This window comes from Bacillus rossius, chromosome 1 (genome assembly GCF_032445375.1).
Source record: "Bacillus rossius redtenbacheri isolate Brsri chromosome 1, Brsri_v3, whole genome shotgun sequence".
Classification (NCBI taxonomy): Eukaryota; Metazoa; Arthropoda; class Insecta; order Phasmatodea; family Bacillidae; genus Bacillus; species Bacillus rossius.
The window spans coordinates 291,171,411-291,192,902 of record NC_086330.1 but is presented as its reverse complement, the minus strand read 5'-3'; the positions used below and the strand labels follow the sequence as shown (position 1 = coordinate 291,192,902).

General features: G+C 35.8%; 1 protein-coding gene across 3 annotated transcripts; it reads left to right on the top strand.

Moving 5' to 3' along the window:
- The first annotated feature begins 720 nt into the window (after positions 1-720).
- LOC134527733 (uncharacterized) lies at positions 721-19,912 on the top strand. 3 transcript variants are annotated; one of them, XM_063360654.1, is made up of 4 exons: positions 721-2,551; positions 5,628-9,782; positions 9,888-11,234; positions 11,768-19,912. In XM_063360654.1, exon 1 carries the CDS (start codon positions 1,088-1,090, stop codon positions 2,168-2,170), a length of 1,083 nt encoding a protein of 360 aa, XP_063216724.1. In that variant the 5' UTR covers positions 721-1,087; the 3' UTR covers positions 2,171-2,551; positions 5,628-9,782; positions 9,888-11,234; positions 11,768-19,912. The 3 variants fall into 3 exon arrangements, with proteins under 3 accessions (XP_063216724.1, XP_063216723.1, XP_063216722.1); XM_063360653.1 differs by having other exon boundaries at positions 5,628-10,643; positions 10,953-11,234; XM_063360652.1 differs by having other exon boundaries at positions 5,628-11,234.
- Positions 19,913-21,492: the final 1,580 nt, after the last annotated feature.

Here is a 21,492-nt window from a genome sequence, read left to right as displayed (position 1 = left end):
TGAATCGTATCTGGCGCCATTAACTCATATATAGTCATTTTAATTATAATCGGGGGATGTATAATGTGTTTGAGTGTGTCAAATAAAACTTTATAATAGCAAAAACTATTCTGAAATATATATGATTACTTTAATGGTCATAAAAACAAATAATCAACAACTTTAAAATTACCTAGTGTGTCAAATAAAACTTTATAATAGCAAAAACTATTCTGGAATATATTTGAATAGTTTAAAGGTCATAAAAACAAATAATCAACAACTTTAAAATTACCTGAGAAAATTAAAATTACGCCAATTAATTCGCACGATAGTGCTGCTATCTGTAGGATTTTGGCGTAGCAAATCCATCAAAGGTTGCCAAACATCCGCTAGAATGCATTGAAATCAGTTTCTAGCCTCGTACAGGGCACAGTTTATTAAAACAGTTGCTTTTTCGTTTCCTAACAGGAATTGGATTGGGACGCGTTCTGGAATACAGTCTGCGAGATAGGTTACAGTTGTATCCCAACAAGGTAGTGCTTATTCGCTACCTTACCTGAATGTTTTGGAATACCGCCCACAGTGTCCTATTCATAAGACAGCAAATTTCCTGTCAGACTAGTGCTGTTATCTTCAGACACATTCTGTAAACTCATAAAAAAAGTTAAATATTTGGTTTGTGTGATGTCTTCAGATTGTGTACTTATCTATGGTGTTTATTTTTTTTTGGCGGTTTCATAACGTAGTGAAGTCATAACAAAAATGTGATTGTAGTTCTGTGATCATTGAAGTTGATAATTTTATATAAAGAACAGCTTTATTAGTTAAAGTGAGAACTGTGAACAACATATAAATTTTGTCCTATTGATAGGACACTGTGACTGGTAGTTGTGAACTTTTGTCTTGTTTACATTCGTTCATAACCTAAAAGAAAGTTGTGTATCATTATGTTTGGAAGTTAATTTCTTGTTATACGAGTGTTTTACATTACAGTTTTCTGAAAAAAATGGCTAACACACAAAACCTGGTATATTTTGATGAAGATGAACCAGCAATACGACCAAACAAAAAAAAATTGATGCGGACCAGCTGCTGACTTATTGAAATGGGCGATGTGTCTGATTTGGATTTAGACGATGACGACTGTGATGAAATTAACTATTTTAGAGGCTTTTCGGATGAACGAGGCGTAGAAGAATTCTCAGATACACACACTTCGGTAGAAAATACAGAAGTATTTACAGTTGATGTAGAGACCACCCAAGATGTAGGCCTAGATGAGAATTCTGGGCTGAGCGTGCCATCTACAAGTAGTCGTAGACCTTCAGTACTTGTAGAGCCTTATGAATCTGTAAGCTTTAGTACTTGCATGACACACAAAGAGTTTCAGAGTTTTTACTTTTCTCAGCAGGAGTTGACAAACAAAAGCCAAGTGAAGTGGTTGCCTGTAGAGTTTGTTACTCCACGACTATACGTGTTTGTGCCAGACGAGGATGTGAATGTGTACGACTTACCAAGTCCTAGAGAGTATTTCTCCAAGTATTTTACAAGTGATTTGCTGACTGCTATGGTGTACAACACTAACCTATACGCGGTACAAAATAATGTGCAGAATTTTTCTGCAACTACATTAGATGAAATGAAAATGTTCATAGGTATTCATATTATTATGGGTAATCTTAGCTACCCAAGGGTTTGTATATATTGGGAGGATAGATTCAGAATACCAATAATTTCTGACAATTTGGCTGTGAATCGATTTTCTAAATTACGAAACAGTTTCCATGTTGTTGATTGTTGGGGGAAAGTGCCACTTATAGATGACAGGTTCTGGAAAGTGCGGCCAATATTTGACAGCATCAGAGCTAGATGTATGGAACTGCACCTAGAAGAAAATCTTTCGATTGATGAACAGATGGTGCCATTTAGAGGCAACCTCAAGGGAGTGAAAGTGTTTATCCTGTGTGGAGAGAGCGGTAGAATGTTTGATTTCATTCTGTACCAGGGCAGTACAACAGAAATAAACTGTAAGTTTCAGCAGTTTGGGCTGGGTGCAAATATAGTAATGCAGTTGTCGCAGCGTATCACCACTCCATACTGCAAACAGTTTTTCGATAACTATTTCTCATCGTACTGGCTATTCCAGTGGCTTTCAAAACACAAATTATATATGCGAGTGGTACTGTAGCCATTTATAGGTCGTTCATCCGAACAAAAAAATGGACACTCAGAATATTCAGTCACGCTATTGACATGTAATAAACAAATTCGTGGCTTGAGTACCGCGAGTGTGCGAGGAGGATTGGTGTGCCTGAGTAAGAAATCATTGACCTCATCCACTTTCGGCAACACATAGCAGAGTCACTTATTCTGAGTGGACAAAGGCCTACTGCAAAGAAGAGGGGTCGGCCATGAGGTGAAGAGCCATCACTATCACCTAAGGTCCATCCGAAGAGAGCTGTCGCCATCAGACCAGTTGAAGACGTTCGTTTTGTTGGCATCAATCATTTTCCTGATGCTTTCAGGTCACAATGTCCTATATATAGGACAATACGATTTTCGGATCTGAGTAATTCAATTTTATTTATATTAACATAGAAAATTCCCAAAAAATTATCTTATTACGTGTGCCGATTTTCAGAATTTTTGGTCAACAAATAAAAAAGTGTGCCTGAAAGGGTTAATTCCTTCACATAATTTTGACAGATTATTAAGCGTACCTATTCATTCCATTTATAAATTCATTTCATAATTTAGGTAAATCTGTATTGTACAGATTAGCGCCAAAAAAAATCGTACAAATATGAAATAACTTTCATTATATGCTATCTTACGTCCTCTTTTCAGAACCGCCTGCGGAGATAAAATATTCCAATTACTTTTGGAGATATCGAATTTTTTAATATTCATTTTTTGGCGATTTTTTTAAAAAAAAACTTTTTAAAATCCGAAAATACCTTTATTCTGTGCTCTTTAACTTCCTCTTTTCATTAAACCCGGCGGAGATCAGAAATTCCAAATACTTTAGGAGATATAGAATTTTTTAATTTTCATGTTGTGCACTGATGCGGCGTTCAGAGGGACGCCTACGATTCACACATCCTTCTGGACATACCCGAATACTCACGTTGGCAAGCCTTCTTTTCTTAAAATTAGCAAGAAGTAATTAAAAATACTTTAAAACACTGTGGATGGTTGGTTATATTAGGTAAGTATAGCTACATTAAAAAACTGTAAAATCATTTTATGGTTGCTTAGCAAATAACTTTTTAATATGTAGCTATCCAGCGCTAGGAAACCGTTTACATGATTTCACAGTATTTTTAATGTAGCTATCCTAACCAAATCAACCATCCACAATGTTTTGAAGTATTTATAATGTAGCTAACATAACCTAATTGACCATTAGTTTTCATGAGTTGCATATTTATTTACAATAAAAAATAAAAAAAACGATGATGCACGATCGGGCGTTTGCCTCTCGTCTGTTGAAAGAAGGCTTGCCAACGTGAGTATTCGGGTATGTCTAGAAAGATGAGTGAATCGTAGGCTTTCCGCGTTCACCATTGTTGCTTGTTTACAAGTATGATTTTTTTTTTTTTTCGCGACGTAGTTGAACGACTACATCACGTAAAAAGAAAATTACGTGAGTTCCTACTGTTCATCCTTTTTCCCGGTTTGTTAGGTCAGGTCAGCTACATTATAAATACTTTAAAACTAAACAACCATTAAAATTAATTTTTATTATTTTTAATGTCCGTTCAGTTTCAAAGTATTTATACTGTAGCTGACCTGACCTAATCTACCTTTGTCCCGTTTTGTTAGGTCAGGCCAGTTACATTATAAATACTTAAAACTATACAAGTAAAATTAATTGATATTATTTTTAATTTCCGTTTATTTTGAAGTATTTATCATGTAACTAACCTTACCTAATGGAAAATTTTTGTTATTTAGGCATTCACGCACACACGGCAAAATATAAAATGGCGTCTGTTGAATGATTACATAGGGCTTGTATTGCAAAATAAGAACGGCGATATCTCCAAAAGTAATTGGAATTTTTAATCTCCGCAGGCGGTTTTGAAAAGAGGACGTAAAAGAGCATATAATGAAAGTTATTTCATATTTGTACGATTTTTTTTGGCGCTAATCCGTACAATACAGATTTACCATAATTTATTTTACATACCAGTATAATGTGGTCTATCTTAATGTAGAACAAGATAGTCTCTTTATATAGCTCAATGTAATAATAGTGATGATGAGCAACAATGTCATGGATTTAAATGTGATTTTGTGTTGGTTAGATTTAGTTCAAAAAGTATGATAACTCATGTCGGCAGAGTAGTTTCAGAAGTGGGTAGCTCAATTAATGAGTTTGATATAAACTTTTTGCGGCGTAAGGAGTAAAGTCATTCTTTTGTATATCCACAATTAGAGGACAGATGTGTAGTACAAGAAGAAGACATTGTGGCAAAATTACCATTACCTATTTAAAGTGGTGGTACAGAACGTGTAGCATTAAATATCAAATTTGATTTTGATTTTTCATCTATTGTTAATCTAATTTAAGGTAGACCTTTTTATGTGTGGATATTTAAATAATATTTAATGCTACAAATAATAAATTACTTATGTTTGGTTTAATGTTGATTTTTCTTATACATTGTTCTACCTTGTATGTATATAATGTAAACTTAAATGCCTTGGACATTTGGTGGATGAAAAAAAAATTCATGTATAGTATTTTAGATATAATTATATTATTAATACCAACTTGATATAAATATACACAAGCATTTACCATAAACATACACTGCAGTCATTATTTCTGACATTAATCATAATTTTTTTCCCACCTGTGTCAGGCCTCCCTTACAGTGGGTCAAGCCTCCCTTATGGTGGGTCAAACCTCCTACACATGGGAGGCTCGACCCATGATGCACTAAGTAAAACAATATTAAAAATAAATAGTTTTTAAATTGTTTATGGAAATGAGAAGATATTATTTTGGTTTCATGTGAACTAAGTTACAGAACTGTTGTATTTAAATTTTTTTAGTTAACACTGAAAAAATATTAAAAATGTTTTTCTAAAAACATGGTCAAGGCTCCCCAGGTTCCCCTATAGACTGTTTGAGGAAGTGAATAATAATATAATTTTAAAGAATTATAATGGCAGGTAGGAGAAAAGTATACGTAGCGATGAAAAACAAAGGATGGGCACAAGATGGCAGGGAAACAACGTTTAAATAATAACACAAGGCCTGAAGAAGATGAGATTGGCAAAACATCCTAAATAATTAAAAAAATTTGTCGTCCTGTGTGTTTTCAGTCTGAGAATACATAACTATTTTAATGTTATTAGTACCTAACCCAGCTGTCTTTATCACACCTTGTAATATAATATGGCCTTTTCGCTAGTCATTAATGTTCATCACTATTATAAACATGAAACAGAAAACTTGCAATTCTTGCATACACAAGAAGGGGCTAAGAAACCTGATCACCAATGACAATTGCTATTTTGTTTACACAGATGACAGTAAACTTGTGCATGTGCTATTGAATGACTATGTTAGATACATATTTTTGCATTCTAAACATTAATTTGTGTTGTGGGATTTCTTGTATTTATTTCAGGGATGCAGAGTTCACACCTCGGTCTTCTTAAGGCAGCTCAAGTAACAAAACAGGCAGATTTGACACCAAAGGCAAGCTTGTTATACAAGGCAGCACTACAGTTGAAAAGACAAGCTAGGAAGCTAACAAAGAAGAACTGCTCATTTCGTAAAAGACTCAAAATGGCTGCAACCAATTCTCCTGAAAACTTAGCTGAACTTGTAATAAATATACTTGTATTAGTTTAGCTATCTATGGTCTGTTATACAGTTCAGCCAACTTTTATTTTCACAGAAATGTATTTTCAACCCCACAAAAGTAGGGAAATTTTTTTACTATTAGTACTCCAAATTTGCTGTTGGAAGATAGTTGGAAAAATGGCTGCCATCGTGTTTTTTAGGTAACTTGGAGCTCTTCACATGATAGGTATCTACAATTTCTTTATTTGTTGTTGATATTGTTGATACATCTTTATCAGGGTGGCCAGCCAACCGGGAAATCGGGAAATAGCCAGGATTTCTTAAAACCAGGAATACCTGGAATCAACCAGGAATTTTTATTAGAACCGGGAATTTTTTTTTATGAAGTAACGATCGCAATAACATACGGCTGTTAAATGAGCACGTTCACCACCCGTCAATCACGGCAGTATGCTCGTGAGCTATATTTTGTGAAAGTTAATTTGTTCATATTGCATTTAAAAACTTTTGTATTACGTAAGAAACCGTTAACAATTCAGACTTCCATACTTATTATGTTTCTGTATTCAAAAGCAACAGCATTTTGGCTGAAAATGTTGTAGGGTGGTAGTAATTTCTTGCACGGCATGTTGGTAGCACTAGTTTTGTATGTAGGTATATTTGTTTTTACTTTGCGCTCATGTTGTTGCGTCACGGTATCACGGATACTTTTCTCGAGTTTTTTTAAAAGTTTAGTTGTGCGGGACGTTGTTTTGAATTTTTTAATCTAACATGTAATTGGCGCAGACTATCAAAATGTCGAGTTCGGTCACCACATACAATGACAAATATACGGAAGAGTTTGAATGGGTGGAGAAAGATCCAAAGTGCAGGACAAACGCTATTTGCAATTTGTGTAATGTTAAAATCAAGATCGGTAGCATGGATGGGAAGAACAGCATTTGCCAGCCACGCAAGAGGGGCAAAACACGTGCGTTTGGTGTCAAGTAATTTTTGTGACGTGAGATTATAATTTTTTTTTTTGTTGGTGGTAGGTTTTGTTTAAAGCAAGTTCATTGATTTAATTTTTAAGCCTATAGTTAAGTTGTCTATTGTTTAACGCCAATAAAACATCATATTGTGTGTGCTTTGTGTAACAAAAATACAAATTGTATGCAAATATTGATAAAAACCACCCTTGAAAAAACTTGGAAAAAACCAGGAATTTTACTATCCCAGAAGAGTGGCCACCCTGTTTATGCTTTAAATTTTATTTTTAACAAGGTAAAATAAGAAAATATTAAACAATCATTATTATAATTGGATGGCTGTACATAGGGACATGAAATATGGCAGACATCCAGTAGTCAGCTGGGGTGGCTGGTATTTTATCAAAATAGGAAATTAAAAGGATTTTGCACTGATTGTTATAGAAACTGTTGTCTTGTTCCTTGGTTGTCATGGTGAGTACTCAAATGTTTAAAAACACCAGTAGTTAGTCACTTGACTTGATTGGGCCTGTGCATGGCTGACCTCTGGTTCTGCCAGTTCCCTAGTACAGCCACAAATATTTAATTGTTTATAATGATTTTTTTAGTCAAATTTAAGCAAATTTGATAAAAAAATATTATAGTCTACTAAGTCGTTAATCTTTGTCTTAACCAGATAATTTGTTGGTTTTGTATAGAATCTTTCAGTTTTAGTTAACCTATTTAAAGACAAACTAACATTGTTAAGTAATTAATTTTATAGCTACATAGCCTATTCAGTTACTTATCGGGAAAAATGTTATTATTATAGGTTTGGCACAACCAGTTAGCGTAAAATAAAGAGAAACGCAAGGTTTAAGAGATGGCAGCATCAGGAAAACGTGTCATCCACAGTTACACCGAAGATGCTATGGCTGAAGCTTTACATGCAATAAGAGAAAATGAAATGGATATTAGGGCAGCAAGTCGTGAGTTTGGGGTGCCAAGAGGTTCACTACAAGATTGGCTTCATGGAAGAGTTAAACAAGGTCCAAGGAAAATGGGTCCGCCCACAGTTTTGACAGAAGAAGAAATAAAAATTGTTACATGGCTAACAAATTTAGCTAAAAGTGGTTTCCCCAGAAAAAGAGAAAAGCTGTTAAATACTGTGCAACAAATAATTAAGGCATCAAACAGAGAAACTCCTTTTAGGGACAGCCGCCCTGGAAAGAAATGGTATGCTGCATTCATGAAGCGACACCCAGATTTGGTCTGCAGAACTGCTGAAAGTCTAACAAAGGGCCGTGCAATCGTTAAGGAAGAATTTATATGAAAATGGTTCAGAGACTTGGAAGAATATTTTGAAGAGTGCAATGCCAAGGATATCTTGCAGTACCCAAGTCGGATACTGAATGGAGATGAAAAAGTTGTAGTTTATGTCCAAAGAGTGGCAGAGTGATGGCTCCGAAAGGGTGGAGAGATTTGTATGAAGTAAAATTGGGAAATGAGAAAGAGACTATTACTGTCCTTTTGGTTTTCACAGCCAGTGGCCAAACTCTTTTCTCAATGGTGGTTTTCCCATATGTAAGGCCTCCTCGCGAGGTGATTAACAGAATTCCTGAATAATGGTTTTTAGGGAGAAGCGAAAGTGGTTGGATGAGAAGTGAAATTTTTTACGAATACATAGCCAATGGAGTAAATAAGTGGCTGGAGAGTGAAAATGTTACGAAACCGTCCTATTGTTTGTGGATGGCCACAGGTCACATTTGACAATGGATCTGAGTGATTTTTGCATTAAGAATGGTATCATACTTTATGCTTTACCGCCCAACACTACCCATGTAATGGAACCAGCAGATGTGAGTGTTTTCAAGCCACTTAAGTCAGAGTGTAAAAAGACAGTAAGGGAGTGGCAGCAGCGCCCAGAAAACACAAATACTTGTGTGACAAAACAAACATTTTGTCCATTATTAGCAAACGTACTTGAACAACCTTCACTACGGGAGAGCATTCAGAATGGTTTCCGCAAGTGTGGACTCTACCCTTTTGAACCAAATGCAGTAGATTACCGCAAATGTGTTCAGAATCGACTTGAAGTTCTCAATGAACCAGTTCTAGTTCCATAATATCCATTAAGTAAAGAACAGATGCCTGCTGCAGAGTTGGTAATCTCTAAATTAAGACCACACAGCTTTCACAGAGGGGAGTAAAAACTGACCATGTACTTGAGGAAATCCAAAAGGCCAAGAAGTTCTCAATAGTATGCCAGATGACAGTAGTCCTACAACTGATGAAAATGAGTCAATTTCTTTGGAAAACACAACTGAATTGAGTGAATTAGATATTACCAATATGGAAGTCTTCTTAGAACCAGAAAGTTCATCAATGTGCCCTATTCTAGTACAGATCACAAATGAAAATGAACAATGTAACCCTGTTGTGCTTCCCAACAATGATATAGCTCAAGTCTTGAATGGACACGAAGGCTCTAGAAACATACATGAAGCCATTACAAATACATCAATAATGTCTGTTTCAGAAAATGTAAGGAACATTGAACCTTTGTCAGCTGAGAGTTTGTCTCCTGTTTCAGATGACAACCAAAAGTTCAAGAAAACCTTAGCCTTTGCATCTGAGAGCAAAATACCTGCACAGAGTGACTTAGCTCTATCGCCTTTTAAGAGACGCTTGTTTTATCCACAACCTATACAAAATATTAAAAAGAATCAACCAAAAGAAAGAGCTCCAAGTGCTATTTCATCGATGAAATGGCTAGAGTTTATGGAGAAGAAAGACGAATTAAAAGCATACGAACTTGATAAGAAACGAAAAAGATGTGCTTATAGAGATAATTAGATAACCACAAATAATAGGAATGAAAAAAAGAAAAATGGTTAATGAGAACACAGACATTGATGAACCTTCTTGTACACCAGAAAGTGTCAGTATAAAGGAAAAACCAACTCCAAAAGTATAAAAAATTTGGCAAGGCTTTCCCTCATGTACGACCGGTAGGAAAAAATGAAGAGGTAGGTACCTGTGCTTTTAACCGTAATTAGCTACTTTCAGTAAACTTGTGTTAAATAGTATTTGTTATACATTCTTTACTAATATTCGAAATTCTTAACTTTCAGGTGAAGATTGATGAATGGATGCTTGTGTCCTTTGAAGAAGGTGGACATAATTCAAGAAGATTTTTCATAGGAAAAGTTATTGGTGTTAACAACGATGGGTTTGACGGGAGTTTCCTCAGACCAAAGACCACAAGCGAACATTCTGGTTACGTGTATGGCTTCCCAGATATCATTGATGAGTATCCCTTCACAAAAAAATATATTGTGGGCAGACTACAAAATCCTGAAATCTATGGCAGGGGACTTTACAGATTTCATATTAGACACAAAGACATTCAATCAACAATATGTTTTACATAGTGACTCTACATTTTTTAAGATTAAGTGGCAATGCTTGTTTAAAAACAAAATGTTAAATAATAAGTTTTATATGGTGAATAAATAAATATATTTTATGTTGTAGGACCAACAGAATAAATTTACTATATGTCAGAAGAAAACACGTTTCTTGTGGCTGGACTTCGGGGTCTGTATGGCTGACAAAAAGAGACAGCTGGCTGAGGACTGGTTAATGTCGAGTTTTGTGATAATTATTATTTTTTATTAAAATATTAATACAAATTTTATCATAAGCTTTTTACCTTACACTAGAATACATAGTTAAGATGACATGGCTAGAATTTGTAAACTAAAATTATGGGTCTAAATATTTTGAGAGTAATAGGAATCTTACTAGTGTCTTTAAATGGCTGACTACTGGTGCAACCACTCTATGTTCGAGACACAACATGGCCAAATCTACGCCAGCGGACAATGGTAATTCTGTATTGTAGCATACCTCTCTTTACGAACATGTAATTTTATAGGTTAGGTAATGCTGTCATAGACTACAATCATAATGTGTTTACTTCATTCCTAATATATTTCAAATATTATGTACCTACTGTCTTTGTTATTACAAAACATAGTACATTAACATTTAAAATGCACAAAATGACATAAAATGTATAAACCATTATAAATTTTAACAACCTTTATACTATTTAGGCTATATTTAAGAATTAACCATGGTAATTGTTGCTGGCGTGATTGCTAGACACTTGTCCTTTGTTTGCTGTTTTGTAGACCAAAGTTGATCGCCATTAAAAAACAGGAGAAGGAGGCGGCCCTGACAGCAAGCTGGATGACATTGACAACCTTGTATTGGAAGTTATTGGTAAAGACTCTCCGGTTGTACAAGGATTACAACAGCATACAAGTAATGGAGGAAAGTGCAGACAGTGGAGGTTGTCATGAAAATGTTAGGTTTGGCAGTGAAACTTGTTTCTGAGCTACAAGAATGTAATGGACAAACTGTCGCTAAGAGTATACAAAATAAGATTAGCACACCTGTCTTCAATACACAAGGTAACACACTTACTGGATCATGCTAAAATAAAAGGTTAGGATTACACTATAATGAAACCTCCTAGTTACACTACTCAAGGGAGCAACTAGTACAAGTGTTGCAAATTACAGGAAAGCGTAAAAGAGAAACAATAACATGACAATCAATCTCTCAATCAATATGTGCAAATGAATTTGCATTGCAATATTTTGTCTGTAAAAATCTGAGAAAAAATAATTTACCCACTCAGTGCAGTGATGCATACAGCTCATTTAACTTACAGCGAGCGGAAGGTGTATGTATTTTTAATGTAATTACACATATTTCACAAGGTTAAAAATTATAACACTGCACTTCCAAACAAATATATTTTACACTTGATGTTATATTTCGCCTATTACAATTATCCTAGGTTATGGTCTTCCCAACATTCAATACTATACCCTATCTTGTAGCTTTTAAAAAAATTTACAAGCAGTTGAATATTACATATGTAGCTACCTATAGCATGTTGCCAAACCAATTATAAATAACATTATGTATTTCTGTACAGGTAATTCTTGCAATAAAGCGGTAATAGTTCGAACACACGAGGAAGCAAAGGTATTGGAGACACTGAAGAGAAGGAGACTAGAGTTGGAAATCCGTAAACTGGAATTGGAAGTGTGGGAAAAGGAAACATTATTGGGAGGCCCACACTGCACACTGACTTGTGATATTACCAGTACAACAGTGACTCAAGATGAATCTACTAGTCTAACAGAAACAAATACTGATATAGGTGCACTGAATAATGGGACAATTATGATTAATGATGAAGGCTAATTAGTGCTAGTAAAATGTAACACAAAAAGGATATTATTACAGGTTCTGAATAATGTAATTTGTTGGACACTGTATATTATTGGGCAGCAAGGGTACCTAACAATTATTGTTACAAGATAGAGGACAAACTACAACAATGAGACTCAATAATTATTTCTGTTTTTCTGCATGACATCTATTTGTACTGTATCATTGAATTTTTTTCATATTTCACAAATGCTTTAATGTTAAGCTATGTAAATATTCAAGTTACTTATTACTTTGTACATTTAAAAGAAAGTGAATATTATCATACTCATCTTTTAAAATGTAATTTATTTTTTATATACTTATCAACACTCTCCATTCTATTCACTGTTGAGCAAAGTGCTGATAAAAGTAATTTAATACATCTTGCCCATGAAGATGGTCATTCATCTCATATTCCTGTATTACATCATCATTGTATCCTTCCTCTACTCCTTCTCCACCAAAAACCTGCTTTATTATTTTGATGTTCATCTCCATCATTCTCCTCATTGATTATCAAGTTTTCATCTTTAGTGAGATTACAAAGAGCAACACAACACAAGACAACTTTGAACACAAATTCTGGTTCAAGCCTCAAATAATTGAGGCAAGGGAACTTCTCTTTTAATATGCCGATTGCACATTCTACAACGCGTCTTGTTTCTTTGTGTGCTCGTAGAAATCTTCTTTCAGCAATGTTCCCTTCATTTCTTATTACGGGCGGTATTAGCCATGGCTTGAGAGGGTAAATTGAATCTCCTAGAAGAACAGATCCAGGAAATGGTCGCCATTCTTCTTCCATCATACGGAAAAGTCCACTGTTTCTTAAAACTCTTGCATCACTTGTACTACCTGGCCAATTGGCATATGCATAATAAAATTTCAGGTCAGCACCACAAACAAGCATCACATTAATGGAATGATTGCCATGCCTATCTACATATATAGGTTCAAAGTCATCCATATTTGTTAATGTTCCGTCCACTGCCCCACATATGCGTGGCATCCCTGCTAACTGACTGAACTGATGTATTACTGTAGCTACATCATCAGGCCATCGCACATGTTCAGGTAGGATATAAGTATTGACTGCACTTACAACATTCTTGATAACTCTACAAACTGTCTCTTTTGAAACACCGTGCATGTCGCCAGTGCAAGGCTATTTGAAGTTGTTGATGTGGTGTTACAGCATATTTCCTTTTTGTAGGGTGTTTTAGAGCAGCCTCTATTTTACCTCACACATACGAAAATGTCTCGAAATATAACCTAAAACGTTCATTATACTCGTAGCTTTCTTGCAAGTGATTGTACATTGTTCTCACTCTAAAATGTCTTGGTTGCCTTATCACTATCATGTCCTCATTACTGTCACTTGTGTTAATCATTATCTATCTTGCTTTTTACTGAAGAACACAAACGTTGTTTGATGAATAACACAATCCACTAACTGTTCTACTTATAAAAAGTCTAACACGCTCTTTCAACTGATAAAATGTTTACTTATATTAACAGCATATAGGGGAGGTAGGGGGAATGGTGCCACCTTAAGGCATTTTCTAATTTTTTAACATTGTACATACAGGGTGTCGACAAATGATTGGAGCGATTTCATGAGGTTGCTGTGGGTGCATTTACCAACATATCGGGATGAAACTTGGTAGTCATGTGCACAAACTCAACAAGTTTTATTGGGACTTTACAAATGTTCGATATGTTGATCCTTTGCGATCCTGCACACATCAACCCTAAAATCAAGCTCTTCCCAAACATTATGAAGCATGTCCGTGTCAATGCGATCAAAAGCATTCCTGATGCGAGCTCTCATGTCCGCTAAATCAACCGGTAAAGGAGGCACAAACACCAGATCTTTCACATAGCCCCACACAAAAAAAATCACACGGGTTAGATCTGGGCAGCGCGGAGGCCATGCAAGGAATTGTTGATCATCAATCCCACCACGGCCTATCCATCTGTTTGGCAATCTGTGATTCAGGAATTCGCAGACATTGCGATGGAAGTGGGGTGGAGCTCCATCCAATTGGTAGATAAAGTTGTCACTGTCTGTCTCAAGCTGAGGCATGAGCCACTGTTCTAACATGTCCAGAAAAATGTGTCCTGTTATTGTTTTTTCGCAGAAGAAGAAGGGCTCATAAATCTTCGATTGGTGCAGAAAACGTTGAGTTTTGGGGCATCCCGAATATGCTCAATGATGGCATGGGGATTCTTTGTTCCCCAGATACGCACATTGTGTCTATTGTGTCTGTTCACTGTGCCACTAAGGGAAAATTATGCTTCATCACTAAACACAAGTTGATCGCAAAAGTCATCCTGCTCCTCCATCAGTTCTTGCAATTGAGTGTACCACTGAAGCCGGATGGCTTTGTCCGCAGTTTTAGCGCTTGCAGCAACTGCATGCGGTATGGCGTCTGCTTCAGACGTTTCCTTAAAATCTTCCATACAGTTGATCGTGGAATATCCAATTCTCTGCTAGCTTTCCGCTTAGACTACACAGAAAATTAGCCCGCACACGCTCAACTGTTTGATCAGCCACTGGTGGCTTTACCTTACAAAGACATCCTGTAGCTTTGAAGTGTTCGTACCATCGCCGTATGGAATTCGCAGACGGTGGTTCTGCATTGAACTTCGTCCTGAATCGTCATTGAACTGTTTTGACTGAACGACTCGCATGAAATTCAAGGACGGCGTATGCTTTCTTGTCGTTTGCCTCCATCTCTCTAATGCTGTTCCATGTGCAACACAGAATAAAACTGGTTGAGTTTCTACAGATGACCACCAAGTTTCATCACGATATGTTGACAAATGCACCCACAGCAACATCATGAAATCACTCCAATCATTTGTAGACACCCTGTACTTGTGATCAACATTTAATTATTTCGTTAAACAGCATCTTCATTTGCCCATCCATTTCCAGTTCAATTATCAGTTTTATTGGTAAAACATTCGATGTGTTAGCATATTTGTTTAAGACTGCATTTGATGGCATTACCCCCACATACGGAGTAATGCAGTCGTTGTCCTATACATAATAATAGGTGTATCATCTCTATAAACACTTTCAGACTTTGCAAATATTTTCACTCCTGCAAATAATTTAATGTTATTGTTTCGTAAGTCAAAAACTATTCTTAATTAAAAACACTTTACAGCATTGTTAATAACCTGTTCCTATTAAATTATTCTGTGCTTTATTTATATATAGATAAGCAAAAGAAAAGGCTTTGAAATAACATTAGACAATAACACAGTCATAATATTAGACTAATTTTATATCAAAGAAAAGGTTTTAAGCACACAATATTAAAAATATGTTTTCCTTCATATAATTTAGGTAGGTAAATGAAAGTTTTAACAGAACACGTAACGCTGTTGCAGTTTTTTCAATTAAAGTCATTCAATTTTAGGCTAAAGTTGCATATACAATAATGTATTCTACTCAAAATACTTGACATTAGGCTACTCATAGCTTCTCAATAATAATAAAATCCCAGTATTATTTAAACACATAATTACACTCTTTTCTTTATAAAAACAAATTCAAAATTTAAGTTTTTGGTTTAGTGTTAAAAGGAACTGAGTTAGGTTGTCAAAAATCTGATTACATTCATCATATTTGCCCTTTAAACATTTTAGGCCTAGTTTCATCGTAACAAAGAGTATTTAGGCCTATCTGACATCACTTTGACATAGTAAAAATGTTTGTTTCAAATAATTAACTTATGATTTCATACAAAGATCACATATTTGTAACCATCTGGGGAGTCCCAACCGCTGCATTCAGAATGCAACCAACCAGAACACTTGACACATCTATACCAGAGTTCGTTGTTCATACCAAACTCCCCGCACACAAGACAGTTGTTGTTATCAAATGGGTCAATATCATCTAGAGAATTGTCATCACACAATTCATCTTCATTTAGTCCTTCACTTTCACTTTCAGATGATTCGAAGGTAATGTTTCTTCTACGTCTAGGCCTACACATCTTATTTGTAGTCACAGACATACCCTGCCGAAAGTTCCTTTTTCTTTCTGAGAGGACATTTTACTTTCCTTTCCTGAAAGCCTGCATTTTTTCTCATTGTTTTGCAATTTTTTATCTCTTGCTTCTGCTAAGATAGATTTAATTGGAGTAGAGGTTAGAATTATCGAGTGCTGTTTATTTTTTTGTGATTGAATCAAACTACACGATTTGGCAGATTGGCGAGTAGGAAGGGGAGAAATGTCTGCAATATGGACTTCTGAACTGGAGGTTCCTGCAACTTGAATTTCACAGTGGCAGAAGAAGTTTGAGGAACATCATTTTGAGATTCTTGTAGGTGTTTTAACTGTTCCTCTGGTGCTTCGCCAACATTGACATCTTCATCGTGAATGATACAGGTTGGTTGTTGGGACAAAATGGCTGCAGGTGTGAAGTCTTCCTCGCTAAATTTGTTTGAGTCAAGTGGATATATTCCAGTGCTAGCGAATCCAGAGACTGCCTTTTCAATTGTGGCGACTCTCATTTATGCTTTGTTGAAGATACTTGCTAGTTCATATGGTGTTATTCTTTTATATGGGTGGCTTTTCATATATATATATATATCACATTCCCTATTGAAGGCACTTTTCAATGGGCCATAGAAGGTAACGTCCAGTGGCTGCATCGGTGTGATGAATGTGGGGGTATCAAAACAATGACTATACCGTTCAATTTGCAAAATTCAAATACTTGGAAGGGTTTTGTGGCTGCTGTGGTTGTCTAGTATTAATAAAACTGGATCCTCTTTTGTTGGCTTGACGTTCTTTGCAAAATGTTGGAGCCAAATTAAAAATAATTCCTCGTTTATCCAACCGTTCTTGGAACAATGGTATATTGCTTCTTCGGGGCCACCTTTCTTAAGCAAGCTACTCATCCTTTTCCTGGGATAGATGAACATGGGCGGAACATAGTTTCCTGATGCACTCATTGCACAACAAACTGTTACTGTTTTCCCCCTTTCCCAGCTTGTTACAGCTCCTACCTGTTTTTGTCCTTTTGGGCCAAGAATCTTAACTGGCTTTTGGACAGTCGAAATTCCAGTTTCAGCCATATTATAAATATGAGTGGAACTAAATTTGTGCTTGTCCATAACATTCTCTACATTTGAATAGAACAGTTCGACTTCTTCTCGATTAAATGAAGTAACCCTGTTTAAACTGGTTGCCTCGGGCTTCCGCAAGCTAATTCCATGATTTCTTTTCAGGAAACTCTTTAACCAATCTACACCAGCAAGTCTTTCTGTTTCGTTGAAGTTGTTGGGAATATTCTTTCTTTCAGCAATTTCAAAAGCTAATCACCGTAGTTCTATCCGTGTAAGGCCAAAGAACATTTTGGCAAGAAGTAAAACATGCTTAGCGATTTCCTTCTCTTGGGCTTCTGTAAAAAGTCGTTTTCTACCCAGACGAGCTTCATTCAGATTGCTTGATGACAGTCGATCTCTCAGAGTTGTTCTCGGGATACTGAATTCTCTCGATACACTTTTAACACTGCGGCCAACCCTGATAGCACTTACTGCTGCCTCTTATTGTTGCTTAGTCCACTTTGCTTTATCACTTGTTCGTTTGCGAGACCGTGCCATCTAAAAAGAAAAAAATATAGGACTGATCGCACTATTAGGAAGCATTTTTTGGTCAAGAAAGTCTTCTACCTAAGTAGCTCTAGGCCCACCTAGAAGCACAAAATAAAAATAATATACCTTATTCAAAATTATTAATAATATTAGGGTTTTGAAAGCCTACTGTGGATAAATATTACCGAAAAACAAGGGGACAAAGGATAGAGGCGGGATGCTGAATGCCAACCATAAACTATATACCCAAGTCTCGTATGTTGTTCCAACAATGGCATAGGTAAATACTTCGGTCCAATGTCAAAATTCATCTTGGCCAGCATTGACTATATTTTTTGTTTCCATTACAGTTTATTTCCTACAAAATGCTAAGAAACTTTATGTTGTCAAAGAAACATCGGCTAACTGTTGGCACTATGACAGTTTTACATACATTTGACCATCAATCAGTATTTCGAAATAGGATCCACATAAAAAGTACAACATTCACTGTATTATAGTATATTACCCTTTTATAATTGATTTTATTAATGAAAAGTGCACACCCACATGGATATAAAATCTTACTTTTAGATATTTGAACAAAAATGCAGTAAGGATATCTATCATTTAATCATTTAAAAAATAAGTCCGCTTTTATCAAACTAAAAATATTTATGACTCGTTCTTATATTCAATAGTTGCCATATCCATTAAAATTTGTGTAATCTTGTGAATATTATAAATACCTTATTTTAATGCAAAATTAAAATATATTTGCAAATATAGTTTTTTGGGGTAATACCGCCATTATTGAGGCAATACCGCCACCCTGCTGTGACGGTATTGCCCCTTGAACGGTTAGCACGCAGTTTTCCTCCTACTCATTTAACATGGTAAACAGTGAATTCAAAAATTGGCTAAAGAAATTGACTTTTTAAATATGTATAGGATGTCAAGATTAACACTACCCCGTAATTATATAGTGTCAAATATTAGATTAATTATGCGCTATAATACATTTGTCGCTCTCACAAACGAAGCGTTACGCGCAGATCCACCATGACAGTTCTCAAGTGTTTCACTTGGGTGTCCAGAGATGGCACTGCAGTCGGGGAGCGGCCAACGCGTACAATACGGAATTTCAATGGGGTGGCGGTATTACCTCCTGTGGCGCGATTCCCCTTACTTCCCCTACTACAAAACAAATCATTTATTGAAACACTATTTCTGTTGTACTTATATTATAAGCTTATAATATGACAATTTTCACTACTAATAGCTTTTATGAGTATCTAGTTTTATGTAACAAAATACTTGTAATATACACTTATTTTACAAGTGGGAGACTTATAAATGTTTCTGCTACTTTTTATGAAACAGATCTAGCTAATTTATTATTGAAACACAAATTTTGGAACTACTATTTTTCTTTCTAGGAGTCTTATATTAACAGCTTCTAATAGCAGTCATTTTATGAAACAGGCCCCAGGAATGGATCGTTGTTTAGCCTTCTGCGTATGTATTTGAATAAGAATGGTGACGTCTTAAGTTGCATATATGTGTAATCAAAAGTTTGAAAACGGAAGCAGTGTTTCGTTTCACAGGTAAGTTTATCAATTATTAAAAATATATAAATATTGAGCTCATGTTTCTGTGTAGTTCCGTAAAGGTTATGTATTTATATGTCACAAATCTAACCTAAATGACCATATACATGATCAACGATTAAAACGGTAAATCACTGTAAATAAATAGAATTATCGCAATGCCGTTTTACATAATCTTTACACTAGATGTCAGGAACTAGGCAAAATACATTTTCGGAATTATATTTTTTTCAATGACGAGCCCCTCTTAATTTTTAATGTACTACTTTGTAAAGGCGGGTTTACACGCTACGTCTTAGCGGACGTGTCTGACTAGACAAATCCTATCATATAAAACGTGGCATGTAGACAGCAAAACGTACGTCTTGTCGAATCGAAATGAAATCCAAGGTCAGATCGTAGAACTGAGGGGAAAAGCATCATTTTCCGAGAACTGATAGGATAAAAGGGAACGTGTAGACGCAGGTCTCGGATAAGATGTTCGTCTTGGCTCAGTTCACTACTAGCTGTGCTTCAGCTCGTGTCTTTTTTTCCTGTTGTCATTATGTCGGACCTGCGGCAGTGTCAGGGTTGTTAAGGTTTTGACCACCGGTCGGCTAAAAGGTGGGTTTTTCCAATTTTGGCCGTGCTGGACTTTATTCAGTTTTGACCAGTTTTGACCACTTCTTGTGAACTCCCAATCTCCTACACCTAAGAACTTTTCAACATACCTTACATTCCTACATCAATTACTACATAAAATGTAACCATATGCAGGATGCTTAGTGTTGCACGAAGAGATGTGGACTGAAATAATTAGTGGATGCAACATTTGTAAGCAACTATAGTTCGATTGAAACGAGTCGCGATAATAACCAAACGTCCACTCACCACCATGTTGATTATCAGACTGTCCTCTTCCTGTGCGCAGGTGCACCAACCTACTTCCTGGCCACTCCAGAGTGACCAACCACAATGCCCTGCAGGGCGGGAAGTACACTAAACATGCTCAAACTATATGCACAGAAAGTCGGAACACTTAGAATAAATAAACTGTAAAACATGAAAATTGGAGTATACATTAAAAATTAGTTATAAAATACATTCAGAAGGATATCAAAAATTTCCTTTATCTTTGTGAAAACATGAATAGATTGTTCACAAAGTTTTTGCTTTTTTTTGCAAGAAAAAAAAAAAAAAAAACCAGTACGAACCAAGACACAACAAAAGGTTATCAACACAATTAGGCCACTTCACTTCATAGTGTGTTATGTTATACATACACTATGAGTTACAAAAAATAACAAAATATTTATTGGCAATTGCACTGTTCTGTTTTTCAACTATGAAAGAAATATACTACAGTATTTAAGAAAAAATAACACCATAAACATAAAGATTAAAGGTAGATGAATCTAATGTTCCTTGGTATATGTTGTATTTATACAAACAGAAAATAAGCTTAAAAGTATCCATCTCTACCAATCAATATCAAATGCTTCATCATTCACATTGTTTTTGCTTTTGTTGAGTTGAGTCAGTCCTTTGAAACACGATATCAACTTGCTAGCGGTTGTCAGATGTTTCGTAACTTGTTTTGAACAAAAGAGAAGTTTGAAATAACTCTCTCAATCGAAGCAGAGCTGGCTGGGCATTCATAGAGGTGGGATATGAAGGAGGTGAATTTATCATGAAGGTTTTTATTTTTACTTAATGCTTTCCACCATACTGCTGGATTCATTGATCTTTCACTCTGAGTAAAAAAGGACTTAGGGTAAGGTTCAGCTTCAGCTTCGAAAGAAATAATATGATCAATGAAACCTTGGTCAAATGATGAAGCAAATATCCTGGCTTCTTGCTCTTGTACTGAAGTTAGTTGAGGCAAATCATTTCACGCTTTGGATGCATGAGGTGTGCTAAGTAGTGGGCCGGAGTTACTGCTTCTTTGAAACGCTTTTGCAAGATCTCTTTATGGTTTCAAAGCTGGGTTATTGCAGAGTGTTAAGAAAACTGCTAATCCATCTAAAATACTGCACTCTTCAGCTTGACATTTATCCAAAGCTGTGACAACTGGCTTCAGTTGGGAGATCAATGACCGTGCCTCTTTGTAGCTTGCCAAGTTGTTGACAATGCTTGTGATGTTCTCATCAATTTCATTCTCGTGATCTTCAAAAATACTTAACATGCATGGTCTGTTTCTAACATATGTTTCCAAGCAAGCCAGTTGGCTGTTCCAGCGAGTTTCACCTGGAAGCTGGGG

Coding starts and splice junctions, on each gene's coding strand:
- LOC134527733 (XM_063360654.1), top strand. CDS start 1,088: ATGGGCGATGTGTCTGATTTGGATTTAGACGATGACGACTGTGATGAA.